General features: G+C 37.9%; 3 protein-coding genes across 3 annotated transcripts in view; 1 reads left to right on the forward strand and 2 right to left on the reverse strand.

Moving 5' to 3' along the window:
• Positions 1–4101, reverse strand: part of MAIP1 (matrix AAA peptidase interacting protein 1) — a gene marked incomplete in the record, with an annotated part of 8014 nt that extends 3913 nt beyond the window's left edge. The window contains 3 exon segments of the mRNA XM_015813029.1: positions 1424–1551; positions 3200–3271; positions 3754–4101. Coding sequence (XP_015668515.1) covers positions 1424–1551; positions 3200–3271; positions 3754–4083 — 530 coding nt within the window.
• Positions 4102–4361: 260 nt separating this feature from the next.
• TYW5 (tRNA-yW synthesizing protein 5) lies at positions 4362–19374 on the forward strand. The gene is made up of 8 exons (XM_015813028.1): positions 4362–4512; positions 6630–6784; positions 8043–8112; positions 8276–8320; positions 9194–9331; positions 13427–13514; positions 15392–15508; positions 18567–19374. Exons 1-8 carry the CDS (start codon positions 4441–4443, stop codon positions 18821–18823), a joined length of 942 nt encoding a protein of 313 aa, XP_015668514.1. The 5' UTR covers positions 4362–4440; the 3' UTR covers positions 18824–19374.
• A 2066-nt stretch (positions 19375–21440) lies between these two features.
• CUNH2orf69 (chromosome unknown C2orf69 homolog) lies at positions 21441–26005 on the reverse strand. The gene is made up of 2 exons (XM_015813049.1): positions 25658–26005; positions 21441–23262 (listed from the first exon to the last, which is right to left on the reverse strand). The coding sequence occupies exons 1-2, from the start codon at positions 26003–26005 to the stop codon at positions 22438–22440; spliced, it is 1173 nt and encodes a 390-aa protein (XP_015668535.1). The 3' UTR covers positions 21441–22437.
• Between the last annotated feature and the right edge of the window lie 1901 nt (positions 26006–27906).

Consider the following 27906-nt stretch of genomic DNA (forward strand, 5'->3'; position numbering starts at 1 on the left):
ACACACACACACACACACACACACACACAAACATACAAACTATTGTGGAAAAACTATTAGTGAGGATAGCAGTGGCTCCAAAGCCTCTTTCAGAGACAAAGCATGAATTACCACATACTTGGTTCATGTATCAGTCAAATCCAAAATTTACTTGTCCACAGTTTCCTGAATATATAACAACATACATGACAAGCAGAATGCAGACTAATAATATTATAAGCTAACCCAATGCAAAAAAACAGGCAGAATTCTGTGGGTTTTTTTGTATGAGATTCTTCAGCCATTACATACTCATAGTTTTTTTTGTAATATATTTTATTGATTTTTTTAAAACATAAATCACTTAATTGGTGAACAGTGTGTTGTCTGGGTTACATTTGTAAAACAATCATAGTCTCCATCCACCACTAGGTGTCAGCAACTATTTGTTTTTCAATTTCCAAAATGAACAATTATCTTTAGAATGAGAGTCTGAACCATTCAAACAATTTTAGATTTATCCAGATTTAAGTTTTACATTTCAGGTTTTATATTTATTTCACTTCCATATATTTTGATCCTCCATAAAAAGATTAATTCGCTGCTTCCATTAGTATAAAGGTGGGGCGGAAATCCCCCTCCTTCCCTTTGCTTCTTGGGGATCTTTTCCAGGAAATTAAATGTAGAATAGAAAAGAGAAGATCGAATTCCTCACCCAGTTTGAAGCACGCTGTTCAGTTGTGCTGGTTAGTGCTTTTGGACTTTGGTTGCAAGTAGCTTGGGCTGGTTGATGCCAGCCTTTCTCCTGTTGGGTTAGAAGGTTTTCCCCAAGTTGAACGGAACGACCGCCGCCCTTCCAGAATCGCTGGAGCACCCTTCTTTCTTTGTTGTCTCTCTGGGGTGATTTAGACCCATTTAGGGTACCCAGGCAGGGCGAAATTAGCCACGGGGGTGCAGAAAATCTGCAAGCCCGCAACCGGTCTCTACCGCGCAGTACCGAAAGTCCTACCTACTCATAGTTAAGCTGGTTCTCAAATATCTCAGGATCCCTTTACATTTTTAAAAATGATTGAGGACCCCAGAGAATTTTGGTTTGTGTTGGTTATGTCTACCATTAGTTACTGTAGTAGAAATTAAAACTGAATTTTTTTAAAAAAATATTTCACTTCACGGGCTCTCTGAAAGGGTCTCAGGAACCTCCAGGGATTCCTAGATCACATTTTCAGTACCATTTAAAAAATAATAATAACTACTTGAGTTTACTTTGGCGCAAAAGATTGCTAGCACAATAAAATATATATAAAACCAGAAACAAGTAAAAGTAGCAGACAGGTGCTCAACATGAACACTATAATTAAATAGAAAAGAAAATTTAAGCACTATTTTAAAAGACTGAGGAATGCTTCTGTGTTTTATAAGGAATGTGAAATAGAATGGAGACATACCACTGTCATCATAGTAAATGCCCACATCTCCTGCTGCTGTGAACATAATTTCATCCATCTCCGCAGCCAGAGCTTTTCTGTGGTTTTCAGACAATGAAGAAATCTTCTCTTTTAACACCTGAATCATCTGGATTGGAAATGGAATTGTTAACATTAGTGCTTATTAATTTCCTTACACCAACTCACTTAATCAGCCATATAATAGTTATATAAGATAGTTATTGAAAACTATGCTGCCATTTCTCCCTGCCACTTCAAAAGTCAAGTATTTTTTAAACATCAGTTTAATTATTACATATTCTGCTTATGGTTGATCTCCTTTGTGTGAATTCTCAGACTCCCATTTAATATAGAAACAAGTAATTGGGGAACGGAGCAATGAGTGGCTGTTGTAGACATTACTTAATGAGGGGAATAGTCTTTTATACAGGTAGTCCTCCACTTACAAGTATTTGTTTAGTGACCATTCTAAGTTATAATGGCACTGAAAAAAGTTATTTATGACTGGTTTCTACACTTACGTTGCAGCATCCCTATGTTCATGCGATCAGAATTTGGGCACTTGGTAACTGGCATCTTTTTATAGCAGTTGCACTATCCCAGGGTCATGCAATCACCTTTTGCTACCTTCTGACAAGCAAAATCAATGGGGAAGCCAGTTTCACTTAATATGTTACTAACTTAACAATTCATTTAACAAGTGTGGCAAAAAGAGATTGTAAAATGGGACACAACTCACTTAAAAACTGTCTTGGTTAGCAACAGAAATTCTGGGCACAACTGTATTTGTAAGTCAAGGATTACTTGTGTATCCTTAAAGGCACTGTTATAAAACATTTAAGAGTTTTATTAGACTTAGTCTTCTTTCTGAAAGCCGTTCAAAGCTGATGTGGAAACCCGACGCCAGTAAGATCTGCTAAGCCAGGGGTCCCCAACCCCGGTCCATGGACCGGTACCGGGCCGCGGCATGCCAGCAATTGGTTTGCACAAACAAGCAAACCCCCATCTGTGGGATGCAGGCATCACACAAAATCATGCACTCTCCAGTCCATGGAAAAACCTTTCTCCACAGAACTCATCCCTGGTGCTCAAAAGGTTGAGGACCTCTGTGCTAAGCATTCCACCACTGAGAGAAAGTCATGCCCACACCCTTTTGGAAAGCCTTGGATATTCAGACCATCTTTTCCTTACTAAAAGTTATTATATTAAAACTGGAGGGAGTTCTGTTTCTGGAAATAAAGCGGCATGAATGTTGTAATAATAAATTCTTTAATTAAACTAAACTTCTAGAAATGACAGCACAGCTGAAATAACTAAATTATGAGAAAACCCAAGTTAAAATAAAGAGAATAAACAGTTACTGTGGTTAAATTACACTGAAGCACTAACGGGAAGACAAAACCTAATTGTTGCCTTTTTTAGAAAGTCAAATGTGAATTGTCAGAGTTTTTGGGAATGAAAAGTTATCAGTTTAGATGCAATCTGCTTACTCCACTTTAGGAACAGAATACAAGTATAAATCCAAACTGTTTCTTCCACTTTTAATTAACTTAAGGCAATGTTCTCCATTCTCACGGTCTCCAAATACAACTAACTTCAGTGCTTAAAATTTCTAACCAACATGGCCAAATGTAGGAACTGACATCTAACAAATCCAGGAGCACTATGTTGTGAAGAACTGGCTAATGCTATCCTCTGTAAAAAAGAAATATTCAGTTCAAGGAATAGCGAGGAGAATCTTGTTTTTCACATATGAGAGATATTAAATATTTTACCTCTTTCGATACAAGTTCTTCCAATACATCGTATTTACACTGAGAAATTAACCTTGAAACAACAGTAAAGGCCTAGAAAAAAGAGAAAAATGCTACTTTAATTAAGACTTTGCAGGTCAACTGCATTAATGTACTTATAATGAAAACATTCTTTTTAGCCTTTCAACTGATACAGTATTCTCAATCTGAAATGCAGAATCCGATAAAGATGCAAGATTATATTGACTAGAATGCAATGCAGTGCTGTCTTTGTGCATATTTAAAAAGTAAATAGTTTAGGTTCAATTAATGCGAAATACAGAAGGGCAGGACCTTGTGATTTTATTAAACTAAAAAATTGATGGAGTAGAAAGAAGACCCATAGGCAGAGCAAGAGGACAAGAGCGCCCCGCTATTGTACAGCCATAAAACACCATCTCATTAAGCAGCCACTGCTAAACCAACCCCAAAGCTTCCTCGGAGAGGTCTTAAAAAAACTAATAGAAAGGAGAGAAAAAAAAACCTGCCCTTCTTTTTTATATATAACAACCCGAAATGCTCAACAAACGACTCACGTGCTTCGCCCCTTGCATGAACTCCTGGATGCTGAAGTCGCGGTCAAAGTAGGTGCGGATGAGGAAGAAGTAGAGGCGAGTGCGGAGCCACCTCAAGGGGTTGGGGAACCCCAGGAACACCGCCCGCTCCTCCGACCTGGAGTCACCGGGGCCGCTGCTATAAAAGCGCGCGGAGGGCAGCAGCAGAAACGGGCAGCGGCCAGAGGGAGCCAAGAGTTGTCCGACCCCTCCGCGTCGGGCGGTTGAAGCGGAGGAGCTTCTCGGGAGGGCGGGGAGCTCCCGCAGCTGCCAGCAGCAGCGCCTGCAGAGGACTCCCCGGGTCAGCCCCATAACTCCCCGCCTCGGCACTCCCATCATGCCGCGGCGACGGAAGAGACGCGGGGGGATCGGAAGGCTGCGGACAGGTTTCCCTTGAGGCGAAGGAGCGGGCTTTGCGCCGCCTCTCGAGGAGGGTCTCGGGCCTGCAGGAGGGCGGGGGGGGGGGCCCCGCCTCGCTCCGCCCTTGAGTTAGAGCAGGAGCGAAACTCTCCTCGCGGTCTCTCCTCCACCCCCGGCGGTGCTGGGCGCCTTCAGGGCATGATTGGCGTCTATTGGTTTTGCCAGGCCTCGTTTCCAGCGGAGGGAAATCGCCGCCGGACCCAAAGGAGGAAGTGACCGAGCGGCGGTTGCTTAGATTTCAGCGGGGACATGGAGAGGCAGCGAGTCCCGCAATACACCGGAGTGACTCGGGAGCGTTTTTTGCAGGACATCTATCCCCTGGTGGGTGAAACCCGGAGGTTCAAACGCTCCTCCCCCCTTTTTTAATAATAACAACAACAACAACAACAACGTGGCAAAGAAAGGCATGGTACAGAGAACCAGTGTGGTGTAGTAAGGTGCTGGCCTAAAAAACGGGGCTGTTCTAGGCCGGTCTCTCTTAGGGCAGTCCACTTCACAGGGTGGTTGTTATGGGAAAAATAGGCAGGAATAATTGGTATAAGTAAAAATTAAAAGGGACAAAAAATTATTAATAAAAACAATTCTATATACAGCACTCAGATGAGTCCTTTGTTTCTTGGACTTCAGCAAAAGAATAACATTCTAATTAATCCTGCGTTTAATTCAGTACTTGCTGTGCTCGATGTGGTTAGTATTTACATCCTAAACCAGTACCAGGTGCACATAAGGCAAGACATATTTTCTTTCTCCAGATAAAATAGGAGATGGACATAATTAACCTTTTCTTTGTTAATTGTCAGGTTTGGAATGTTGATTGCAGGTTAGTTTTGGTAGCTTGTTAAATGCACTTTCAGAAAGTATCTGCCATAGTAGATGTGTTTAGATACAACGTGCCAATTTACCACAAATGAATATTCCCCAGCAGTTTGGCCTCCTAGAATGCTCCTTATCTTATTTTTCTGAGTTTTTTTTCCTGATAACAAGCACACTCCAACATTCAATTACAGCCAATCACTCTTTTATTTTTTAAAAAAACTAATGTGTGTGGCACTCAGAACGATTGTTAGAAATTCTAATTATGTTTGATGTTGCTTTATTTTTCAATCTCATGCCTTCTAGAGATGTGCAGAATATTACAGATTTCAACCATGTTGAAGTGACCAGTTTTGAATTCAAAGTATTCTGGTTCAAGTATGATATAAGGCGGGTCAAACATCATGAATGTGTTTTGAATGTGAAACACTTTCAAACTTAACAATTTTTCAAAGACTTGAAAAGTCCATTTTGCATTCAAAACAGCTTTTGACACTCAAAGTAGGGTGTTTCAGATTTGAATCAGTTTACATATCCTTAAGAGAGTTCTATTGCTTTTTTTTAATCCTTTTAAAAATCAATGGGACAGAGGGGCAGGAATCCTTAGGCACATTGGCCCCAGTAATGCTTGTTGTATTTAGTCCCTTAACTAATGCTTAGAAGATAATGTGTTGAATTTGAAGGTTAGGCAGTTATTTATTTATTTATTTATTTATTTATTTAAAATAAATAAGTTAAAAATAGGGCGGGAAGAGGAATGCCTGAGTCCCGCCGACTGTCGGAATATTTTGTCTATGTTGTTATTTATGGGTTAAATTTTGGATTAATTTTTCTTTATAAATGATACCGGATATATTAATTTTAAAGAGAATCTTGGGGTGATTTTTAAGGTGATTTTTAAGGGGATCCGGTTAGGGCGAACTTGGAAGAGCCATGTCTTCAGGGCGCGGCGGAAGGAGGGGAGATCCGGGATCACCCGGATCCCTGGGGGTAGTTAGCATTGTTTGCAATTAGATCTATTATGGAAGTTGCCATTTAATTTTGGACTTAGGATATATTTCATTCCATCAACTTTGTCTTTTAATATATTGAAGTAATATACATGCATTTTAAATAGTCAGTTTGAATTTTGCCTTTAATATTTAGATTTGCTGCTATGTTCTTTTAAGTATTTTGTTTCCTGTCTCTTATAGATTTATTGATAAACAAAATCTAAAGTATTGACTTGAACCTATAAGGTTCAGTGAACTGTGTCTAGATATATTATTTAGAAATCAGTTACAATTTGTGGGACTTGCTTCAAAGTAGTTGTGCGAAGAATTAGACTGCAAAGCTTTATAAAATGTAGATTAATCCAGTGTTATAGAGTGTTCATTACAGTACTGCTTATCCTGCCATTAGAATAAAGATTAATATGATGTATTTCACTATTATGCTCTGTTAGAAAAATAATAAAAGTTAGAAATACAGATGTTCATTGTATTGGTTACACAATTTTCAAAGAAAAGATATGCGTTTCTTAGGTTTGGATAGTTGGGAGTAATAGATAAGTCATACCCTTTTGTTTGTTTGTTTCTAATAGCAAAATGGTGGCAAGTTATTCAATAACTTTTTTTCATTCTCAGAGAAAGCCTGCAGTACTGAAAGGAATAGATCTGGGCCCTTGTGTGACCAAATGGACAGTAGATTACCTTTGTCAATCATCAGGAAAAAAAGAAGTAAAGGTTCATGTTTCTGCTGTGCCACAGATGAACTTCCTTAGTAAGAACTTTGTGTATAGGTATTCTGTTCCAAGCTTTATTCTGTTTCTGTAAGTGGGAAGTGATAGCAACTCAGATGTTGCTGTAGCTCAAAACAAATTAGAGATGTGCTGAAGAAAACCCAGCAGCTATAGAACTATTTGCATTAATAAATCTTATGGCTCACTTAGCTTTTCCAGACCTAGATAGTAGAGATTTCCGTATTGACTTTATGCTGTCAATCCAGCTACACGTTTTCATGATGGCTATGGTTGGCAGGCTTTGTGTATATATGTGAATTGTTGAATCTTTTTTCTAAGACCACATTTTCACATTCTCCCACCTGACTCTTATACAAACTTGTTTTTCCATCACAGTAAATAATTCTAGTGCCTTAACTAATGAACCAAATGGGGTGATGTAATCTTAAAATTCAGTTAATCCAATTATTATTTGTTTATGAAATTCCTACACTGTTTTCTATAGCTGCCTTCTTTGTGCCTCAGTTAGTTACCCATTGCAACTACAATCAGGTCACAGTGTACTCTAGCTTACAGTCAGACTTATCCTCATTAAAAAATGAAAGCAATTCTGTATACTACCACAACTGTGAACGGAAATCATAAGGTGATTTTGGATCAAATAGTTTGGTGGGAGCCAATGTCTGTATGAGAAAATAATTGGAAGCAAAGTCATTAGTTTCAACATGAAATGTATTTTACTGAGATTATTCTGATAGTTTTCTGTCATGTGGAAGCAGGGACCCAGCTGTCTCTTCATACCGTGGGAATTGTTCTGTTCTAGAAATTTCCAGCTATTAAGCTGTGGAAGGGTAAATTATTTTCCCTAGTTCATGATCCCCCCCCCCCCCCNCCCCCCCCCCCCCCGCCCTTAGCATCACCACCAATCTTCTAGAAAGCATTTTGAGAGGCAGAGTAGTAGACAGAACAGGGAATTGTTGAAGATTCTATTCCTAATTCTGCTAGAGGACATGCTTCAATCGATAAAAAACCCTTAATTGATTAGAAGAATTGAATCCATTTATATGGCAACCAACATAAATTTACCAGTAATTGACCTGCAGAAAGTTTCAAGCTGATCCTAAGTCTTGTTTCTGGAAGTCCATTGATGCCCATGGCATTTAAATTCTAGTAAGGATATTAGGTATCAATGTTAAACAGCTGTTCTTAATTGTACCTTTTTTCTTTGTTCAAAGAAGATGTTTTGAGATAGTTATTATTAAAAGTCAGTCCCCTCTGTTTAAAAAAAACATTTTGATAACTTTATTTTGAATTTCAGAACACTGCCTTTTGATGTATTTGTAAAGAGAGCAGCTGAAATCAAGCATTCGGATTATTTTCTTTCTGAGGTAATGTATTATTTGCTTACTAATAGTTTAGTTTGGCTGATTTTTTTTTTAGTGTAGGTTCTTTTTTAGTTATCAAATTACATGGCACTTGATAAGTTAAGTCAATTAAATATTAATGTGCTTATTCATTGCAATTTATTTTCCATGTGTTTGTATTTTTAAGGATGAAAAGTATTATTTACGATCACTAGGAGATGATCCCCGAAAGGTGAGTACATTGTATAAGAAAAAAACTCATCCTAAAAATGTTAGATCTCCTCAGAGCTATTTTGGATAGCCTTTACATAAATGTTGTCCTTAGTTTGTGCTTTATTTACTGTGTTTATTTAAAACAGAGAGAATGGAGAATCATAAAGCTGATAGAGAAAAGGATTGATTAGTGTTATCATTGTTATTTCCTGGGACAGACAAGGAAATAGATGTTTTTACAAAAAGAATTGTATCCTACCCTGCAACTCCCTGACTCATTATTTGGAAAAAGATTTGAAAAAACAGCATTTCATTGTCCTGTTTACTGAAGATCTGAGCCAAATGTTATCTTGTTTACCCATGTTAACTTCAGCAATTCAATATTAAAACCTCCTAACATATTCATATCTTTTCTATTCCTTTGTGAAATGTATGCCCCAATTTCTTCAGAATCTGGAAATGAATGTAGGATTTGAAGTGTTTCAAATGAAGCCAAAATATCTGTGCTTATTGTGTATTATTTGAACTTGCTCAGTCCAAATATGGAGAAATTTGATGGATGGCCTGGAAATGGACTTGTTCTAAATGCCTTATTAGTAGCCCAAGCTAATCAACATCTCTTGAATAGAAGAGATTTTGCAGTTCATGAGAGAGGAAACTTTAGCAGGCTTATGGTTACAGACTAAGGTCCTTTTGTTTTTCTGTAACATCCTAACAATCATTTTCCTCTTCCAGGGGTTTCAGATGTAATTGGATTCCTACATTGCACTAAGCCATAGAATGGTTTGCTTTTGGCTTTGTATGATACGTGAACCTTGCTATTATGATTTCTAAATGCTTTATAACTTAGCATAATATGTAACTCTAGTCAAGATCAATATTTTTGTTTCAGGATATTGCAGATCTGAGAAAGCAGTTTCCTTTATTGGCAGATGACATTCACATTCCAGAATACTTTGATAAGGAACAGTTTTTCTCTACTGTCTTCCGAATAAGTTCAGAAGGTCTACAACTTTGGACACACTATGATGTAAATAATACATTCCTAAACCCTTATTAATGAAAAGTATGCTAAACTCATTTTGACCTTTATGCAAAGAGGGGTTTGTGTTGCTTCCTTGAAAAATATTTAAAAGGAATGCTATAGGTGTTAAACTAAGTCAGGACTTTCTTTTTTTTAATTTTTATTTTTATTCAAATACAAGTAATACAAACAATACATATAAATCTAAATAAAAAATAGTATAAAAATACAAATACTACAGTGCACCCCCCCCTGGAGACCATTTTTATTACCTATATTTATTCTCATATAACAACAATATACAATATATTTCAATATTGCCCTTATCCTCTCCAAAACAGCATATATTCTTGAGCAGGTTTATTCCCTTTGCTTTCCACCAAGACTGTTTTTATAAAATCATCCCATATTTCATTATAATTATTTACTTTAATCATCCCTTTTTAAAATTTAATTTCTGTTGTTAATTTATCATTTATTGCCATATTCCATATTTCATTATACCACTCATTTCTTTAAATAACCCAATTCCGTCTCCAATATTTAACCATCACTAATCTAGCTGTCATTATGAAATTTACAATCAATTCCTTTTTTGCTTCATTTATGTCTTGTTTTTCCATCAGTAACAGTAATGCAATCCTTGGTGATATATCTAAATTTACCTTCAAAAGTTCTCTAATTTCCCTAAACACCATGTCCCATATCTTTTGTGCGCTATCACAATCCCACCACATATGTTTATATGTTCCAATCTCTCTCTCGCACCTCCAGCAAATATTTGTATATTTAACATCTATTTGATTTAATTTACGTGGTGTTAGGTACCACCTCCATATCACTTTATATCCATTTTCCTTAACTCTAACTGACATATTCTTATATACTCTTCTATTCCATATATTTTTCCAATCTTTATCATTTATTTCTCCTAAATCTGTTTCCCAGATTAATTTTAAACCTTTTGCCTGATCTTCAAGTTCAGTTAATATTCTGTGTATTTTCCCAATTCTTCCTTTACCTATATATTCTTCATTTTCCTCACTTGCTTTTATAATAATTTCAAATTTTGTTAACTGTCTATCTTTCACCTTGAATTTTTCTTCCATTTTTATCCATTTGTCTAATTGTATTAAATTCAACCAATTTAATTTAGTATCTGATAAAACATTATTTAATTGTATTATATTCTTTATCTTGTTCTTCCAGTCTTCCCATTTATATATCTGATTTTTTTTTTAATTTACTAATCCATTCTTTCAATTCAATCTTAGGGAATTTCTCCATTTCTACCACCGGTGTTAAAGGAGAAATTCCTGGCATTAACCAATATCTCCATTTATTACATAATTCTATCAAATTTTTTAAAAAGGGATTTTGAATTATCTTAACAATTTTTTAAATATCCTTTTTAAACCAATATGTTTCTATAGGATTGCCTATTTCCCTTAACTCCTTCAACTCTATATCGCTCCATAATAAATCTCTATTTACTGCTATAATATCTGGGACCACCCTTAATTGATTAGCTACCCAATAATTTCTAACATTTGGAAGACCCAGCCCACCCTTTTTTAATGGTTCATACCATAATGCTTTACTTATTCTTGCTCTTATCTCCATTACAATACACCTCCAGCAATCTCTGTATTTCCTTTAATTCTTGATCCGAAAACTTAATTGGGATCATCCAAAACAAAAAATTAATTTTTGGTAAAACTTTCATTTTTATTGCTGCAATTCTTCTGAATCATGATAATTTTACTTTTCCATATTTATCCATTTTATTTTTTTTAGCTTTCTTTAACTTCTCATAATTTATCTTCTTTAATTCTTGAATATTTTTGGGATGTCAATACCTAAATATTTGATACTATCTACTATTTTTAATTTATATTTTTCTTTCAATACGTCCATTTCTTCTTTACTATGGTTATATAACATCATTTCTGATTTTTCCCAGTTTATTTGCAATCCACTATATTTCCCAAATTCATTCAAATGTGAATATATCCTCTCTATAGTAGCTATGGGATTTTGAAATGTTAGTAATCTATCATCTGCAAATAAATTTATTTTAGTTTTCTTATATACACCAGTTCCTTCAATCAATGTATTAGGTGCATACAAATTTGCTAAAGTGACCTCTTGTCCATAAATCAAGCCTTGAATTATAAGAAATCTTCCCATATCATTCCTTTTTATGGCTTTTATCTTAAATTCAAATCTTTTAGCTACCATGATTGCTATCCCTCTTGCTTTTGATATACATCGGTCCAATATAACCTAAGTTCATTCACCCCTTCTTTCTTTTGATATGTTTCTTGTAAAAATACAAAATCTATTTTCTCTTTATTAATGAATTTTTGACTTCTTGCTCATTTATATTCTCCCCCCCCAAGCCATGTACATTCCATGTAGCTACCTTCAACAAATGAAAGAATTGTGACAGAATTTCTCTTATATCTGATTTAATTAGACATTTGGATTGATAGATAAAATGACACCATATCTGCTCTTGAAACTGTACTAGTGCTATCTATGAAACTACACACATTTAGGACAACTTTCTAGTTTCTTAGCATGACTAAGCTTGTTGGAAGTATGTTTTGGATTGGATTATGAACATGTTCTGACCTAGCTAACTGCTTTTTTAAAAAGATACTGTATAGCCTCATCAGCTGTTTTATGAGTATCCCTCAATGTACTAAGTCTAGTCAGGCATATTGTGCTTCTCCAAATGGGATACAGGTAGTCTTCGTTTATTGACCATTGTTCAGCAACCATTTGAAGTTACAATGGCACTGAAGTTCTAGCTGCCCCAGCACCCCTGTAATTCTGTGATTGCAGTCAGGTGTTTGGCAACTGGCTCACACTTAAGTGAGAGTTGCAGCATCAGGTGGTCTCATGATTACCATTTGCAACCTTGCCCGCCGGCTTCCCACAAACAAGCTCAACGGGGAAGCCAGCAGGGGAGGCCACAGGTCACTCCAGTGAGTCTCTTGCATCCTCTCCACCTGATAGCAGCCACCCCCAGCTGCATTCCTATTGTGCCTTGTAGATTACTCGCCCCCTTCTCTTTGTCTGGCTGTTGCTACCCCTGGCCTCATGGCACATGTGTCATGCAGCCTACCTTACCACCCTGGTGGCCTGCTTGTGAGCTGCCTAGGATTTGCTTAATGACCTGAGGTCCTCACTTAACAATGGCAGTGGGCATTGCCAGGATTGCCATCCCTAAATCATGCAGTCCCTGACATTACACTCTACAATCACATCACAGTGATGGAAAGTCTGATCCCAATTACAGTTGTTGACTCAGTGCTGCACATGGAATATATTAATTTGCTTGAATTCTGTTTTTTTTCCTTGCAAATATGTAAATATTTCCCCCCTCATTTCTCTACTATGGATCCTGCTTCTCTGACTGGTTACAAAGCCAGCTGAAAGGAGCATGGTAATCTATTAGTTCTCCAGGACAGATTTCTTTTGGTAATATATCCTCTTCAATAATATACGTATCTTATTATTCTCTACCTGTGCTGTATAGTTAACAGCTAGAAAAAGGCTTTCTGTATCTTTGGACATATGCCCAAAAGATTTTGACTGAGTACCAGTATCTTTCAATCTATTTAAACAACAGCACGATCTGTACTTGGAGTATATTGTGGATTAAACTAATGAGCAGGACGTTAACATTTTTGTTTGAACGTCTCCAGTGAGGCAGGGAGGACAGGAAGAATGCAATATTTTGCTGGTAATACTACAATCATTGTTAGTGTTTCTATATAATCTGTGTGTGTTTGTACACAGAGGTAAAGATATAAAGACAGACAATGAGAGATGATTATTTTACCCTTATGTGAAAATTTGTCTTAATGCTAAGTGTTTTGTACATGCCTTTTATTAACAGAGGATCTCCTATTTATCCACATAAGGAAAGGGCAAGAGACTAAAGGTTCATGATCTGACATACTTTTCAGAGTCACTGTAAATGACTATGGTATTACTGCTAATATACCTCTAATTTAATATAGCTGCAGCAGTATTGAAAGTCTCATCTGATCACATGCTCAGTAATATTTACTGTTTTTATATTTGTAGATAATGGATAACTTCTTAATTCAGGTGACGGGAAAGAAACAAGTTGTACTGTTCAGCCCCCGTGATGCACCATATTTATATTTATCAGGTGTGTTTGTGTGGGTTACTTAGCTTAAAAGCAGACACTACATAAAGAGTGAAGAACATTCCTGGCTTCATCAGATCACATTTCCATTATTTGTAATGTTCCAGTTTCCACTTTGGTTGCCCAGATATCTGTAGGGTCCCTTGGAATAAGTGTCTCGTGTTCTTTGATCCAAAGTGACAGACAAGCTCAACTTTGTATTGCTTTTGAAACCTGGATCATTTTTAGTAGCTGTCAGTAGACTACCCTTCATATATTTGGCATAGTTCTTTTTTATAACTGTTTAAGGTAGTTATCTTCTATATCAGAGTTCTTCAACCTTTCCAGCTTTGTGGACTGGCGGGGTAGCAAGTAGCTCACCTGCTACTTGCGCGCATTCTGAACTTTCATAGCCCAGTTCCAAATGACTCAAGGCCTGGGCCACAGCCTGGCGGTTGTTCTATACCAGGGGTAGGCAACCTTGGCTCTTTTATGACTTGTGGACTTCCAACTCCCAGAATCCCTGAGTCAGCATGGCTGGTTCAGGAATTCTGGGTATTGGAAGTCCACAAGTCATAAAAGAGCCAAGGTTGCCTACCCCTGTTTTATACACTTTACCTTGCATTGTGTACAATATATTTTTTTAATCTTTAACATAATTATTAATCACAGTAGATGATTCAAAATTATGTTGAGTATTTTGTGGCTTTTATTTGTTGTGATTTTAAAGAATCCTTTATTGAGCTTTTCCCCCCGAATCTGTCATTTTTCCCATTTGTAAACTTTACAGTTTTTCATAATCTTGGGTATCCTTTTGTTTGTTCTCCAGAATAACCTTGATTTTTGACCAGGATACAGACATGATAACTTTGTAAACAGTCATTAAATTCTTGGAACTTTTAATACTACCAGCGTCTCTCCCACCCTGAGGTACCCCGTCCTCCATTTAACGACCCACACATTTGCACTGGGGAGAGCAGAGATGGAGGGTTATAAAATGAGGTGCTTCACTTAGTGGCTGTCCTGACTTCTGACTGTAATGGGCAGGCTCCATTACAGTTGTAACTCAAAGGGATATTTGTATTCTTTTTAAATAAAGCCATCCTTTGGTGTTGCCTATAAACTTTAAATAAACATAAAAGAAAAAGAAAAAAAGCAAATAAAACCAACACAGCCCCTTTCACCCACTAAAATAGCTAACTAGAATAGGCAGTTGCTAATGAGATGCAAATCATTAAAGATCAGTTTTCAGTTGCTTTGTGCAGCACCATCTGCATTCTAGAGGAGACTGAAGAGCAGACTTGCTGTGTGCTTAACTAGAGGTCCCCAACCTTTTGGGCACCAGGGACCAGTTCCATGGAGAGAGGTTTTTCCGCGGACCAGAGTGCGTGGTTTTGTGTGCTGCCTGCATCTCGCGGATGGGGCTTTGCTTGTTTGTGCGGACCGGTTGCTAGCATGCCATGGCCCGGTACTGGTTCATGAACCGGGGGTTGGGGACCCCTGGCTTAAACCACATATATTTCCATAGTTAGCATTCACTGAATAAAGGAGAGCTACTCTGGAATGAAATATGTGATTAATTGATCAGTTAAACAGTAGTTTTTCTGAGATTGCAGGGAAAGGATGTCCCACTTGGTCTAATAAAGACTTAAGACTTAAATTGCACCATACTGTAGTTAAAATTGATTTAGTAGGATCTGACAGCTTAAAAGAGCTAGAGAAATGGAAAATCATTTTGGCAGCCCAGTACTCAACCTGAGGCACATACACATATACATAGTCTTCCTCTCCTGTATGTTTTACTCCCAAATGAGGGGCCTAAATATTATGCTGGTAGCATTAAGAGTAATACAGTTTAATAGAAGCATTGTCATTGATTGTTCATTGAAATCTTCCATCAGGCACAAAGTCTGAGGTACTAGATGTGGATAAACCAAACATGAAGAAATATCCTCTCTTTATCAAAGCTAGACGTTATGAATGTCAGCTGGATGCTGGAGATGTCTTATTCATTCCTGGTAAGAAAACCAACAACAAATTCAGCTGTTGTTTTTTTTAAACTGTAGAAGGCTGTCTCCTCTTTGGTCTGATTCAGCTTAGAATTTAGTCAGTCAGTCAGTCACAGGAGACTGTTTTTTATGACTGCATGTTTATGTGCAGCAAATTGTATTTAAAACCACAGTAAAAAGACAATTCTATCTCGGCCATGAATTATAGTGATCTGACTCATATATCATGATAAAGCCATGACATGGTTTTTGTCCTTAACATGTCTCCGTATTCGTATATCATGCTAAGCCACAGTTCAAAAAATAAGTGAACACACTTCCATTCTTATTTGTGAGAACCTATGTAACGAAATACTTAATACAAACTCTAATAAAAAATCTAATTTTTAAATGGTATAAAAATTGTATTTTTTAATAAGTCACTGATGAAAAAAACTAGAGAAAATAAATGTGGTCTTTAAATTTTGAACAGCACACAATTACATGGTCTTAATCTACATCCAGTGCAAAATTCACTTATGGTATCTATAACAAGCAAGTTAATTCTTTTTCAATATACTTCAGGAGGGGAAAAGTGCAAGACAATAAGGAAAGGGGGAAGAAAATAAGTAAACTGTAACTTCCAACTTTCTTAGATAGTTACAAATATAAAAAAAATTTAACCTTTTGATCTAAAATTCAATAATAGACAATGGAATTGTTTTAAACAATTATAATGTTAAATCCCAAAATTAATATGTTTCTTTCAGTTTCAAGCAAAAAGTCCAAAAGTGGGTTCCATATTGAAGTAAAGCTATAAAAAAATCTTTTCTTTAATCAAAGTAGTTAATTTCCCCATCTTAGCCATCCATTAACTTCATTAATTGTGGCAATCTATACAGTCCTCAATTTAAGACCACAATTGAGGGCAAAATTTCCATTCCTAAGAAAGGTGAGTTTTGCCCCGTTTTATAATCTTTCTTGCCACAGTTGTTAAGTCAATCACTGCAGTTGTTAAGGTAGTAACATGGTTGTTAAGTGAATCTGGCTTCCCCATAGCCAAAATCATGGGCCAATAGCTTATGCCTTTTAATACGTGTTAGTCTGAAGAGATGCTGCTCCTCATTTTTACGCTGCACATTTAAATTGATGTCAGACCCATGACATGATTTAGATCCAAGAGACTGCAATAGTTTATTACATCCATTTTATTTATTAAAATCTTCCAAATGTGAGAATTTGGAATCCTTCCAAGGCTTTTTTTTCATCTGAAGCTATTTTTAGCACATTGGCTTGTGTACTACATGCACCAGCTGGATTGGTCTGTGGTCCTTTGGAGAGCAGATGTAACCTTTTCCTTATAAAATTTAGATTCTATTAGGTTGGAGTGATGATCACTATAATTCAGCGGAATGCTCTTTGAACTAGAATTAAGTGCCTCGTGCATAAAAAATAACGCTTCATTGTAGCTATCTGCTGATTTGAAAGCTCTTGGCATAACCACCATTAACAGGTCAATTTTTAATTCTTTCAAAATTCAAGGTATCCATATCTGAACAGTTTGAACCCCAATGAGATTTGTGCATCTAGTATAGCTAATAATGATGTTTAGTTACTAGATAAGTATCCTTAGAAGTATAAGTCTCTTTAGACCTCAAACTGGTAAGCATACATGAAAGAAAGAAAAGGAAAGACAAAAACACAATGTAGATTTTTGAAGCTGTACTCTGGATCCCACTTCAATCCAAATTAGTTCGTTAGGTGAAATGGGAGTGGTGATTTTCATGGATTATCGTTGCTTTCTCAGCCCGTCCCAATTGTTTTTAATTACAGATAGTCCTCCACTAACGACCACAGTTGAGCCTGGAATTTCAGTTGTTGAATGAAGCAGTTATTAAGTGATGATGCCATATGATCACTTCGTTCAACAATTGTGATCCCAACTCTTTTCTGTTGTCGTCATTAAATGGAGTGCTAGAGGGAAGGCTGAGTCCTCTTGGACATGGTGGAATGGGGAGAGGGCCAGGCCTTCCCAGCACATCTGGGAAGTTTGAGCCCTTACCTTACCAGGAAGAATATTCGTAAGAACAATGGCATTCTCTAGTATTTTGCCAGATTTGAGGTCGGTTCCTCCAGTGTATCAAGGGATTTCCCCTTTGGAGAGATTTGCCTTCGGAAAACCCTTAGTGCACTGGAGGAACATACCTCAAATCTGTTAAAAAAGCTAGCAAATGCAATAATTCAGGGAGGCTCAGAACACTGATATTTGCTGGTATTTGCCTCTTTCCTTTGGACAGGAAAATACTAGCAAACACCAGCTTTCTGAAAGGCTCAGAAAGCTGGCGTTTGCTAGTGTTTTTGCCAGATTTGAGGATTGTTTCTCCAGTGTGTGGGAGGATTTCCCCTTCCTGTATGGGGGAGAGATTCCGTGGTGTGCTTGGGGAATGGATCTCAAATCCAGCATTCTCCTTGCTTGCAATCTTTCCTGCTGGCTTCCCCACTGACTTTCTGGGAAAGCCAGCAGAGACGATTGCAAATGGTGATCACAGGGCACTTGGCAAACAGTTGTAAATGCAGACAGGTTGCCAAATGCCTGAAATGCAGTCATGTGACCGGGGGGGGAAAACATTTTTTGATTGCCGGAAATGCCTTACAGTCTTTAAAGACCGATTTTGAGGCTGTCATAACTGCGAACAGTAGTAGTCCTAAATCAAGGTTTCAAGGTACTTTCAGAAGAGTTTTGGATTTGCAGCTGAAGAATCAGCAAAAAATAGTTCAACTTCATTCACTGGGATTTCTGGTTAGTATTCGCCCAGCTACAATTCACTTCTACACATTTCTTCTTAGATTTATTGGTCTAAATCTAACCTAAAGAATCTATAGTCCCAAGTATATTTTCAGAACAATTTTCAAATCTTCAAATTACAGAAACATGGTATATTTAGAGTTAATATGTTTGCAAGGCTGAAGCGTCTTCCTGCAAAGCTGTCACTGTAAAACAATTTCTGATTGATAACTAGAAATTAAATGTTTTCAGTATATATAATATGTGTAAAATATATTTCACAACTCCCTGCCCCCTCTCCAGCCTTGTGGTTCCATAATGTGACTTCTGAGGAATTTGGAGTTGGAGTCAATGTTTTCTGGAAGCAGCTTCCTTCTGAATACTATGATAAAACAGATACGTATGGAAACAAAGATCTCACTGCAGCCTCAAGAGCAATGCAGATTTTGGATAGAGCACTAAAAAACCTGGAAGAACTTCCTGAGGAATACAGAGACTTCTATGGTAGGAGAATGGCATTACGCATCCAAGAAAAAACTTACAGCAGTAATTATGAATAAAAAACATTTTTGAATACTTAACAGTTGTTCTGAGAAATATATATGTTAAACTCTTTCTTGTGAACCAATTAATAGGATGGCCACTGGTTTACGTACCATTTAAGCCAGACACATACTGCTAAAATGTCGTATTATTTATGAACATAATATACGGGTATGCTAAGGAGATAAACAGTAAGACTATGCATCAATCTGGATTTGAAGAGATAATGTGCATATCTAATGATGTTGGCACATCCTTAAATGTGTTTTCCAAGCTCAGAAAAGGCACAATTTTTAAGGATTTGCAGACATTTCTAATGAGTTTGGAGTTAATAAACTGTGAAGGTAGTACAACAATCTCTTCAGTGTTTTTTTTTTTATTTACTCTAGTTATGCCTTGAGCAGGTATAAAAATCTTGTAAGAAATTTTTCTTGCAGAAATTGCAACGTATGGTTTTCGCTACTTTGCAACATTGCTTTTCAGTAGAATAAGTACTTTAGTTTGCAAAGAGTTGTTCTTTCATCTGACACTCCTGTATCATAAATATGTAACTATCCAATAAAAAAAAACAGATTGTGTATTTTGGACGTAAAATGGTGTAGGGTTTCCTGCCTGAGCAGGGGGTTGGACTCGATGACCTCCAAGGTTCCTTCCAACATCATCATCATCATCATCATTATTATTATTTCATTTTTGTTCGTTATCTTGCCCTTTGTGTGATGTGTCCAGTAAAGTTATCAGTGCAATCTAAGCTACTGATTGGAAGCAAAATGTGTAACTGGAAGACACATTTATTTTTTCATGCTTAGAAAACTAATTTAGAGTTTAAAAATAAATCTCTAAATTACATCTACTCAAAGATTAGAACTGAACAATGCACTCTGCAGTTTAGTAAACATCAAAACATTTTACTGAACTGATTTTTTTTTAAAAAGCTAACTTTAATACTATACTACTTTCAATTTTCTTGTCCAATGGTCTTCCAATTCTCTATAGAAACAAAAGTGTCTTAGCTCCATTCAGGAAAATAAAGTTCAATTTATGTCAGCTTCTACTGTAAGAAAAAAACAATGCTTTGTTTACTTTGAAGGCTGCTTTTATAAATAATATAAAAGCAGCCTTCAAAGTAAACAAAGTATGTCACATTGAAAATATTTATTAGTACAGAAATTTCAGTATATATTGTGACAGAGTTAATAAGCTGTACTGAAGGCATGCAATATACTATTTCCTTCTTACTTCAGCTCCAAATCTTACTCAATCCTTGAGCAAATTTGGGAAACAGAACTCACTTGACTGCTAGACATCATTTCAGTAAATAGGTATATCCTAATTGTAGATGGAATTAATTTTCTCCAGAATACTGTAAGACTCACCTAGTCTTCTGGCACCTTCTAGCTTTTATTGTGAAGCAATATGTGAATAGTGTCTATTAAAAGCTGGATATTTTAATAGTTGTAAACTATTAATTTGAAGATGACTAAATTACCAGCATTTTATTACTTTAAAAGTATGAACTAAGAAGCAAAGACTTCAAAATATATTTCAAAGTGCAACAATAACAAAAATCTCATTGGAATGTATGAAAAGCAAAAATCCCTGCATTTTGGCTGCAGAAACATTGAGATTTGACCTACTTAACATCCTGGCTTTCCCTCTTCCATGCGCACATCCCTTGGAAACACTGAAATGAGGGGAACAATACCTCAAGTGCCCATAGTGAATTATTGGATCAGAACAAATAGCTATTTCACATTTTTACTGATGTGACAAACCTACATCATCTTTACATAGTATGAGATGGCATCAAAGTCTATGCTAAAGGCCTACTGCTAATAAAACAACTTTCTTATCCTCACAGCTCTCTCATGACAGTCAAATCTGCTGCAGAGGGTTTAGAATCCACTAGAGGAGGAAAAGTGGCTTCCACGGAACAAGCATATGATTAAACTCCACCCATTATACCCAAACATTAATTTCATAGCTTACTCATGCTCAAAAGCTGTGTGGCTTATACACTGGATAGTAAGCAGGCAGTGCTTGCTCTCTTGCAAACAAGGATCTCCATTTGTATTGATTCCTCTACCCTAACTTTCTATCCCATTTTTAAAAACTACTCTTGAAAAAAGTGCCCTTCTTGCAAAACACAGAATGGAATAATAAGAGAAATGTTTTGGAGGAGGAAATTCTATGAAAATCAGATTATCAAACCGTTTGTTATAGCAAAAACAATTTGGACATAGCCTTCGACTTTTAACGTAAGTTTTTTTTCTAGCAATATTTCTAGTTTATTATCTTTCAAAAGTAAGGTTTAAGGCAGGAATCCCCAACGCTTGGGCTGCAGCCCACTACTGGGCCTTGAGCCATTTGGAATTGGGCCGTGGAAGTGGTGGGCAAGTGCGCACGCACATCCCTACTTGCACAAGCAGCAGGTAAGTGCACGCATGCCCCACCTGTGCGGAACCATTCCCTCTTCCTTGACTGCAAAGCTGGAAAGGTTGAGGAATTCTGTTTTAAGGGATCCTATTGTGTCACAAATCCTTTAAAATTCAGAGGAACTGTATATTCTCCAAATTCTATTTTCAGATAGTGTTCCGGTTTCTAGTAATTAAGTTTTCAAACAACGTATAAAAATGTTGATCAATTGCACAGATTTATTAATGATACTTTAATTTTTAACTATAGAAACATCAAAATGTTTTACACTGTAGTAATCCTTCTCTCACATAATTGCTGTTTTATAGAGAATGCTACTTGGTGTTCCTGTGTTATAAATAACAACTGTATATGCTACTACCATTTTCCCATAACTTAACAGTATTAATATAATGTAATTAGATGGCTTCATATTCAGCAAAGTAATAATTACAGTTGTTATAAAAGTTCTAACAGTCTGAAGTTACAAAAGCTCAAAATTGTATTGAGAGCTAGTTAAGCTTCACCATTAATATGGAATGTTGAACCGTGTGAGAGTATACTTTTTTTGGTCTCACAATGCTTAATTCTCTTCCAATGCCCCCCCCCCAAGGAAAACAAAAATACAACATCTGTAGATGCTTGCAATGGTTAGAAACTGCGGGGCGCCTCTGGCACAACAGTACAGTAGTTATTCAGCTTATTCCCAAGGTTAACATATACTTATTGCAATGAAGATAAATACTGTCAAAATAACCAATTTACTGCATTGCTTGTGCTAAAAGTACTAAATAATGTTAAGAGTAGCTTTGACATTCTAATAATTATCCCATCTAAATAACAGGATTTTATTCAAAAACAAACCTTCAATTTCATCAAATTAGAAGAATTTGAAGATGATCTTTTTTATATCTAGGCTTGAAAGTTTTGGTCATTATAATTCTAGACAATTACACAAACCCTTCCTTTAACATTAAGCTGAATTAGGTTTTTCCCCCCTCCTGTTAAATTGATTTTCCTCATGGATAATACTGCCTTGCTCAGATCAAAAAGCTGAAACTTTCTGGTGACTTCAGTTACAAGCAGTAGACTTGTAACATCAACATTCATCTTAGAAAGCATATACAATATTTCCTCTCCCAAGTGTTAAGAAAACACATTATTAAACTGGAAGTTTAAGATCTATTTTGCAGATAACACTGGCATCATTAACATATCAAAATACTTCATGTACTTTGAAGTGATTGTCCAAAGAAGGTGCTTCATCAGCAAAATGAAGTTGGCTATTTATATTTGCACCAAACTCCTCAAGAAGTTGTACAAATCTCTTGTGCTCTTTTCCAATCCATGTTCTCATTGTATCAAATACCTGGTACGGTGTAACATGAGCATTAACTGAAATTCCAGTCTGTGAAAAGTATTTCAGCACATGAGGGTACGTTACCCAAGTATTACTTCCTCCAGAATGACCACCATCCAGCCAGTACATAGCTTTTATATTTTGTATAAAAGCATCTATATCCTTGTCCTTTTTTGCTTCTTTCAGTTCGTGAAGTAATTGATTCAAGACAACACAACCTTTACTGAATCCTATTAATGTGAATGAAGCTCTGTGAATAGCAGAAGGCTCATTAAAGCTCACAGACTTGCTAACAAGCTCACAGTGTTTCTCTGCTGCTGGGCAACCATTACTAGTAGCAAAAGTAGGTAATTCACAAGAAACTGCCTTTGTATTGTCACTGAAATCGTACATGCTTTTCTGAGACACCAAAAAATTTTGAGCAAGTCTAAATGCATTAGTTAGCAGGGCATGAAGGTGTCTGAAGGCTCCAAAGTCAGTACTATGTTCAGGTGCTCCAAACAAATTGCTTGCCACAAAATTATCATAGCAGCTGAACTTGTGCAAATGCATACGGGAACATTTTATAATCCAAATGTAACTGCCTGGAAAACGATGACCAAGAATAATTGCAACATTTTCTAAGCACCATTGTTTCCACTGGAAGTTCTCTGGATGGCAAGCCATAATTTCATGGTAGTTCTGAAATGAAATAAAGAGGCACTATTTTAGAGGAAACTATTGGAAAAAATGCAGGTCACATGCTCATTAACAGAGTAGAAATAATATATATTCTAATAACATTTGAGGAATGCATGCATTTGAAATGAATACAGCTGTCCCTTTTCAGATTTTCCAGCCTACTTTGTAACTTACGTGATTTTCCTGAATATGCATGTACGCATTCATTCAATTTCTAGAGCCACCCATCTCATGATGACTCTGGGCGGTTTACAAGTAAAAAAAAAAATTACAATTAAAACACTGAAGTATTTTAAAACAATCATATGATAAAAAATAATAAAAAATATACACAGCAGCCAAGATACTTGGTGAGTGTAGCAGTAAAGCCAGGAAATATACCCCTTGACATCTTCCGCATCCCAGGCTTCGGAACATAGCCGGGTTTTTAGGGTCTTACAAAAGGCTAACAGGGTTGAGGTCATTCTAATCTCCGAAGGGAGGATGTTCCACAGAGCAGGGGCCACTGCAGAAAAAGCCTATCTATCATCTAGTCATCATCAGCTGACATTCTTTGGTGATGGGATCTGCAGCATGTCCATTCTGCTAGATTGAGGTGGATGAGTAGAGACTCTTGGAAAAAGATGATCCCTCAGGTAATCTGGTCCCAAGCCACGTAGGTCTTTAAAAGTGACGACCAGTACTCTGAATTGCACCCAGAAACATACTGGTAATCAATGCAGCTCATACAGAAGTGAGGTGATAGGTACTATAAATCTTGTGCCATTTACCACCCGCATTCTAGACCAGTTGAAGTTTCCAAATGCCCTTCAGGAACAGACCCACATACAGCATGTTGCACTAGTCTAAATGAGAGATTACAAAGGTGTGAAGGCAGGGTCTTCTGGCCAAGGATGGGTGCACCTGGTTTCCACCTGAAGGTATGCAAAGGCTCTCTTAGCCATGACTGCCACTTGCTCTTTAAGCAGGAGCTGTGAGTCTAGCAGGATTTCCAGATTGCACAATGGGTCTGTCTGGGGTAGTATAATCCCATCTAGAACTAAAGATGGTCAAGAGCCTTGTTTCTGGAAGGTCCAAATGCTCACAGCCACTTCATCTTGCTAGGATTGAGTTACAGCCCATTAATGTTAATGCCATCAACCCCTTTAAAGCTAAAATGACTTAGGATATCTTCCAACACTTCAGTTTGTTACAAAATACCCTGGAATTTGGGTAGATACACAGCATCTTGCCTCAACACCAACTTTAAAAATGGGAATATCTTCTATTTCAATTTTCATCTTAGAAAGCTGAAACTCTCAATTTCTCTACAATGATATAAAGATCCTTAGATCTTCCATTATGTTTTAACCTTTTCTGAACTAGGTATTATATGTTTTTAATTTCAGTTGGCTTAAATAATTTTGCTGGGCTGTAACTATAATAATGGTATGTTTTTTCTCCTTGCCATCAATTTATTCACAGGAAAAAAATATCCCACAATGACAGAGACAACAGCCTCATTTCTTTTACTATGGAATAAGAATAAATAATGGCCACCACAGGAAAACCTTGAAAATGATACAATCAAGCTAGATCAACTCAAAAGTCAGTTAAGATCCCTGGTGCTTTCAGCTCCACTTCTGTTAATATAAGATTTGTGCAAGATATCTACAGACTCCATTAGAAAAAAACCCGATATAGATCCAACATATTTCTTAAAAGAGTTTTGACTTGATTTCAGGAGCATCTACAACGATATACCCATAAAGCTGTGAAATGGCAGATTTTTAAGTGCCAATCGTGGCCTACAAAAGAGGTCATGGTTTCTTCTGATGACACCCACCCGATTTAACACCGGCCAACGTATTCATAAATCCCTCTTCCTTTCAGTTTTAATTCCAAGACCTGAATTTTGCCAGCAAAGCACAAGTCACTCTAGAACAGAAGTCCTAGGGCAGTGTTTCTCAACCTCGACCATTTTAAGGCATGTGGACTTCAACTCCCAGAATTCCACAGCCAGCAATGCTGGCTGTGGAATTCTGGGAGTTGAAGTCCACATGCCTTAAAATGGTCAAGGTTGAGAAACACTGTCCTAGGGAGAAAGCCCGCGTCTGTACACCCAAATGTATTTCTCGGGTTGCCTCACTCCGCATCTTCGGCCGGAACCAGGCGACGCCGTGGAACCTTTCAGGGACTGCGGCGTTCACTCACCGAGCCCTGGTTTACTTCCACCCACCCCCGTGGTCTGCGTTCGCACGTGCGGCTGAGCCCCACACGAGCCCCACGGCCGGGCGTCTCCCAACCCACGAACGCGCGGCGTCACCCCCTCCCCCCTCCCCGCGTTGCCCGCAGGCGGTGCGTTTCCGGGCGTGCTTTGCGTATCCGAAGAAAAAAAGCCGCTCGCGGATCCTACCTGCACGTCCCCCGGGAAGTAGACGACGTGATGCTGAGACTGCCCCGTTGCGGGGGCAGAAAGGGGCAGGTGCAGCAGCACGTCATTGGCTTTGAAGGGCTCGGCGCCGGGCACCTCCGACAGCCGCAGCAGCCTCGGCCGCGGCGAAGAGGTCGAGGGCAGGAAGAAGGCGCTCCCTCCGCTCCCTCCTTCGTCAGAGCCCGCCCTGCTGCTGCTGCTGCTGCCCGCGGCCCCCGACAGGTAGGCAGCCGGACTTCCACGGAGGCTCATGGTCCGTGTCAGGCAGAAAAAAACGGAGCCGAGAAGTCCCCTCACCACCGAGGCTACAGGTGGACAACACCTGCTCATGGAGGCTCTAACGTTCTGGCCCCGCGTGACCAGCCGGGCCTCCAAGGTCTCCCAAACAAACGCGCCAACCGATCGACGGCCCCGGCCTGCCCACACCTCCGAGGCGGCGTAGGGACGAGTGCGCACGCGCCTATGGGAGGCGAGAGGAGGCGCTTTCCCTGGCGGAGGGAGGAAAGAGAGCCCTGATTGGTCGTTCGGAGTCGTTTCCGCTGGTTGGCTGCAAAAAGGAGAGCGGGAAATTGAAAGAGAAGAGGCGGAGCTGAAGGAGAGGCGGGGGGTCCTAGGAACAGAGGAGCGTGAATAAAAATGTTTCAGGAGGTCAATTATACAGTATATATATGTATTATTTTTTAAGGAGGTGTCCGGTGGGTACCCCAACTGCACCAGACGGGATGGTTGAGAGAGGAAGGGAGGTAGGAAAGAGGGAGGAAGGAGGAGAGGTTGTAGGATTGGGAGGAGGAAGGTGTGGTAAGTGAAAGAGGGGGGTGCAGGGGGGGGACACCGGACACGTCCGTGAATGTATTGATTAGTGTTTCTTGGCTGATATTGTGATAAAAGATTTATGTTTTTGTTTTTAATTGAAAAATCAATAAAATTTAAAAAAAAAATTATACAGTATCAGTGTGGTTGATTAATGCCTTATAAAAAAAAGCAAGGTTTTTCCAAAATGATCAGTAATTAACTTTCAAAGGTGGATGTTATCATCATTTGTAGTACTATTAAAGTAGGATTTTTTTTCATATATTTGTTGATTGGTGAACAATCTGAAATTTCATGAATGAATTGATGAACTAAAGCAGGGGTGTCAAACTGCCCGTCCGTGGGCAAGTTTCACCATACCGAAGATGCGCCCACCCCATTGCTGGCAATGCAAAAAGTCGCAATACGTTGTAACACATCACGTGATGTGGCGAGTTTGACACCCGTGAACTAAAGACTTTAGGGACCCCTGCCATAAATGTATAAAAACCATATTTGCTAATCAATTTGTAATTGTTACTTGCTTTATAAATGATTATTTTTCATTTTGCCATTCAGATCCTTCAAATGCTAACCTGGCTTACACATTTTATCAATCCATCATAAGTAAAACCTAAATTGCCATCATGGAACTCCATTGCAGGTGTCTTCTGAGCAAAAGTGGTCTTTAATAAGAAGAAACTCATTCCTCTGATATTTAACTGAAGAGATAAACATCAACAGCTAAGTACTTAAAACAGACTATTGAAAAAGACAAAGCTGCCTACTAAAATCCATGCATATAAGGTATCATAAAAAAATCTGAAGGGCGTAAGCTAATGCATCAAAATAATGCATTGGGAAATAACACAGTAGGCCCCAAAGCCGCAGAAAATTGGATGTTCATTTTATAAATTGGGGATGGAAGGAAAGGATATATTCTAGAGGGAATAGCTATCTGAAATACAGATAATTCTTTACTTATGACCACAATTGGAATGGGAATTTCTGCTGCCTGCAAGGCAGTTGTTGAATGAGTTGTATCCAATTGTATGACCTTTTTTTGCCATAGTTGTTAACAGAATCACTGCAGTTAAGTGAATCACATGGTCATTAAGTACATCTGACTTTCCCTATTGGCTTTGCTTGTTGAAAGCTGGCTGAGAAGGTCCCAAATGGTGATCACATGACCCTGGGACACTGCAGCCATCATAAATACATGCCAGCAGCCACCAAGCATCTGAATTTTGATCATGTGACCGTGAGGATGTTGCAATGGTCATAAGTGTGGAGACCAGTTGTAAGTCATTGTTTTTTATTGTTGCTGTAAGTTCCAATAGTCACTTGAATGGTCGTAAGTGGAGGACTACTTGTACAGAATGGGAGCATTTTAGCTGATGTGAAAATAGAGTGTAACATTTTGTTGCAGTTCTTATTTCTCT

This window comes from Protobothrops mucrosquamatus, unplaced genomic scaffold (genome assembly GCF_001527695.2).
Source record: "Protobothrops mucrosquamatus isolate PMUCROS unplaced genomic scaffold, P.Mucros_1.0 scaffold129, whole genome shotgun sequence".
Classification (NCBI taxonomy): domain Eukaryota; kingdom Metazoa; phylum Chordata; class Lepidosauria; order Squamata; family Viperidae; genus Protobothrops; species Protobothrops mucrosquamatus.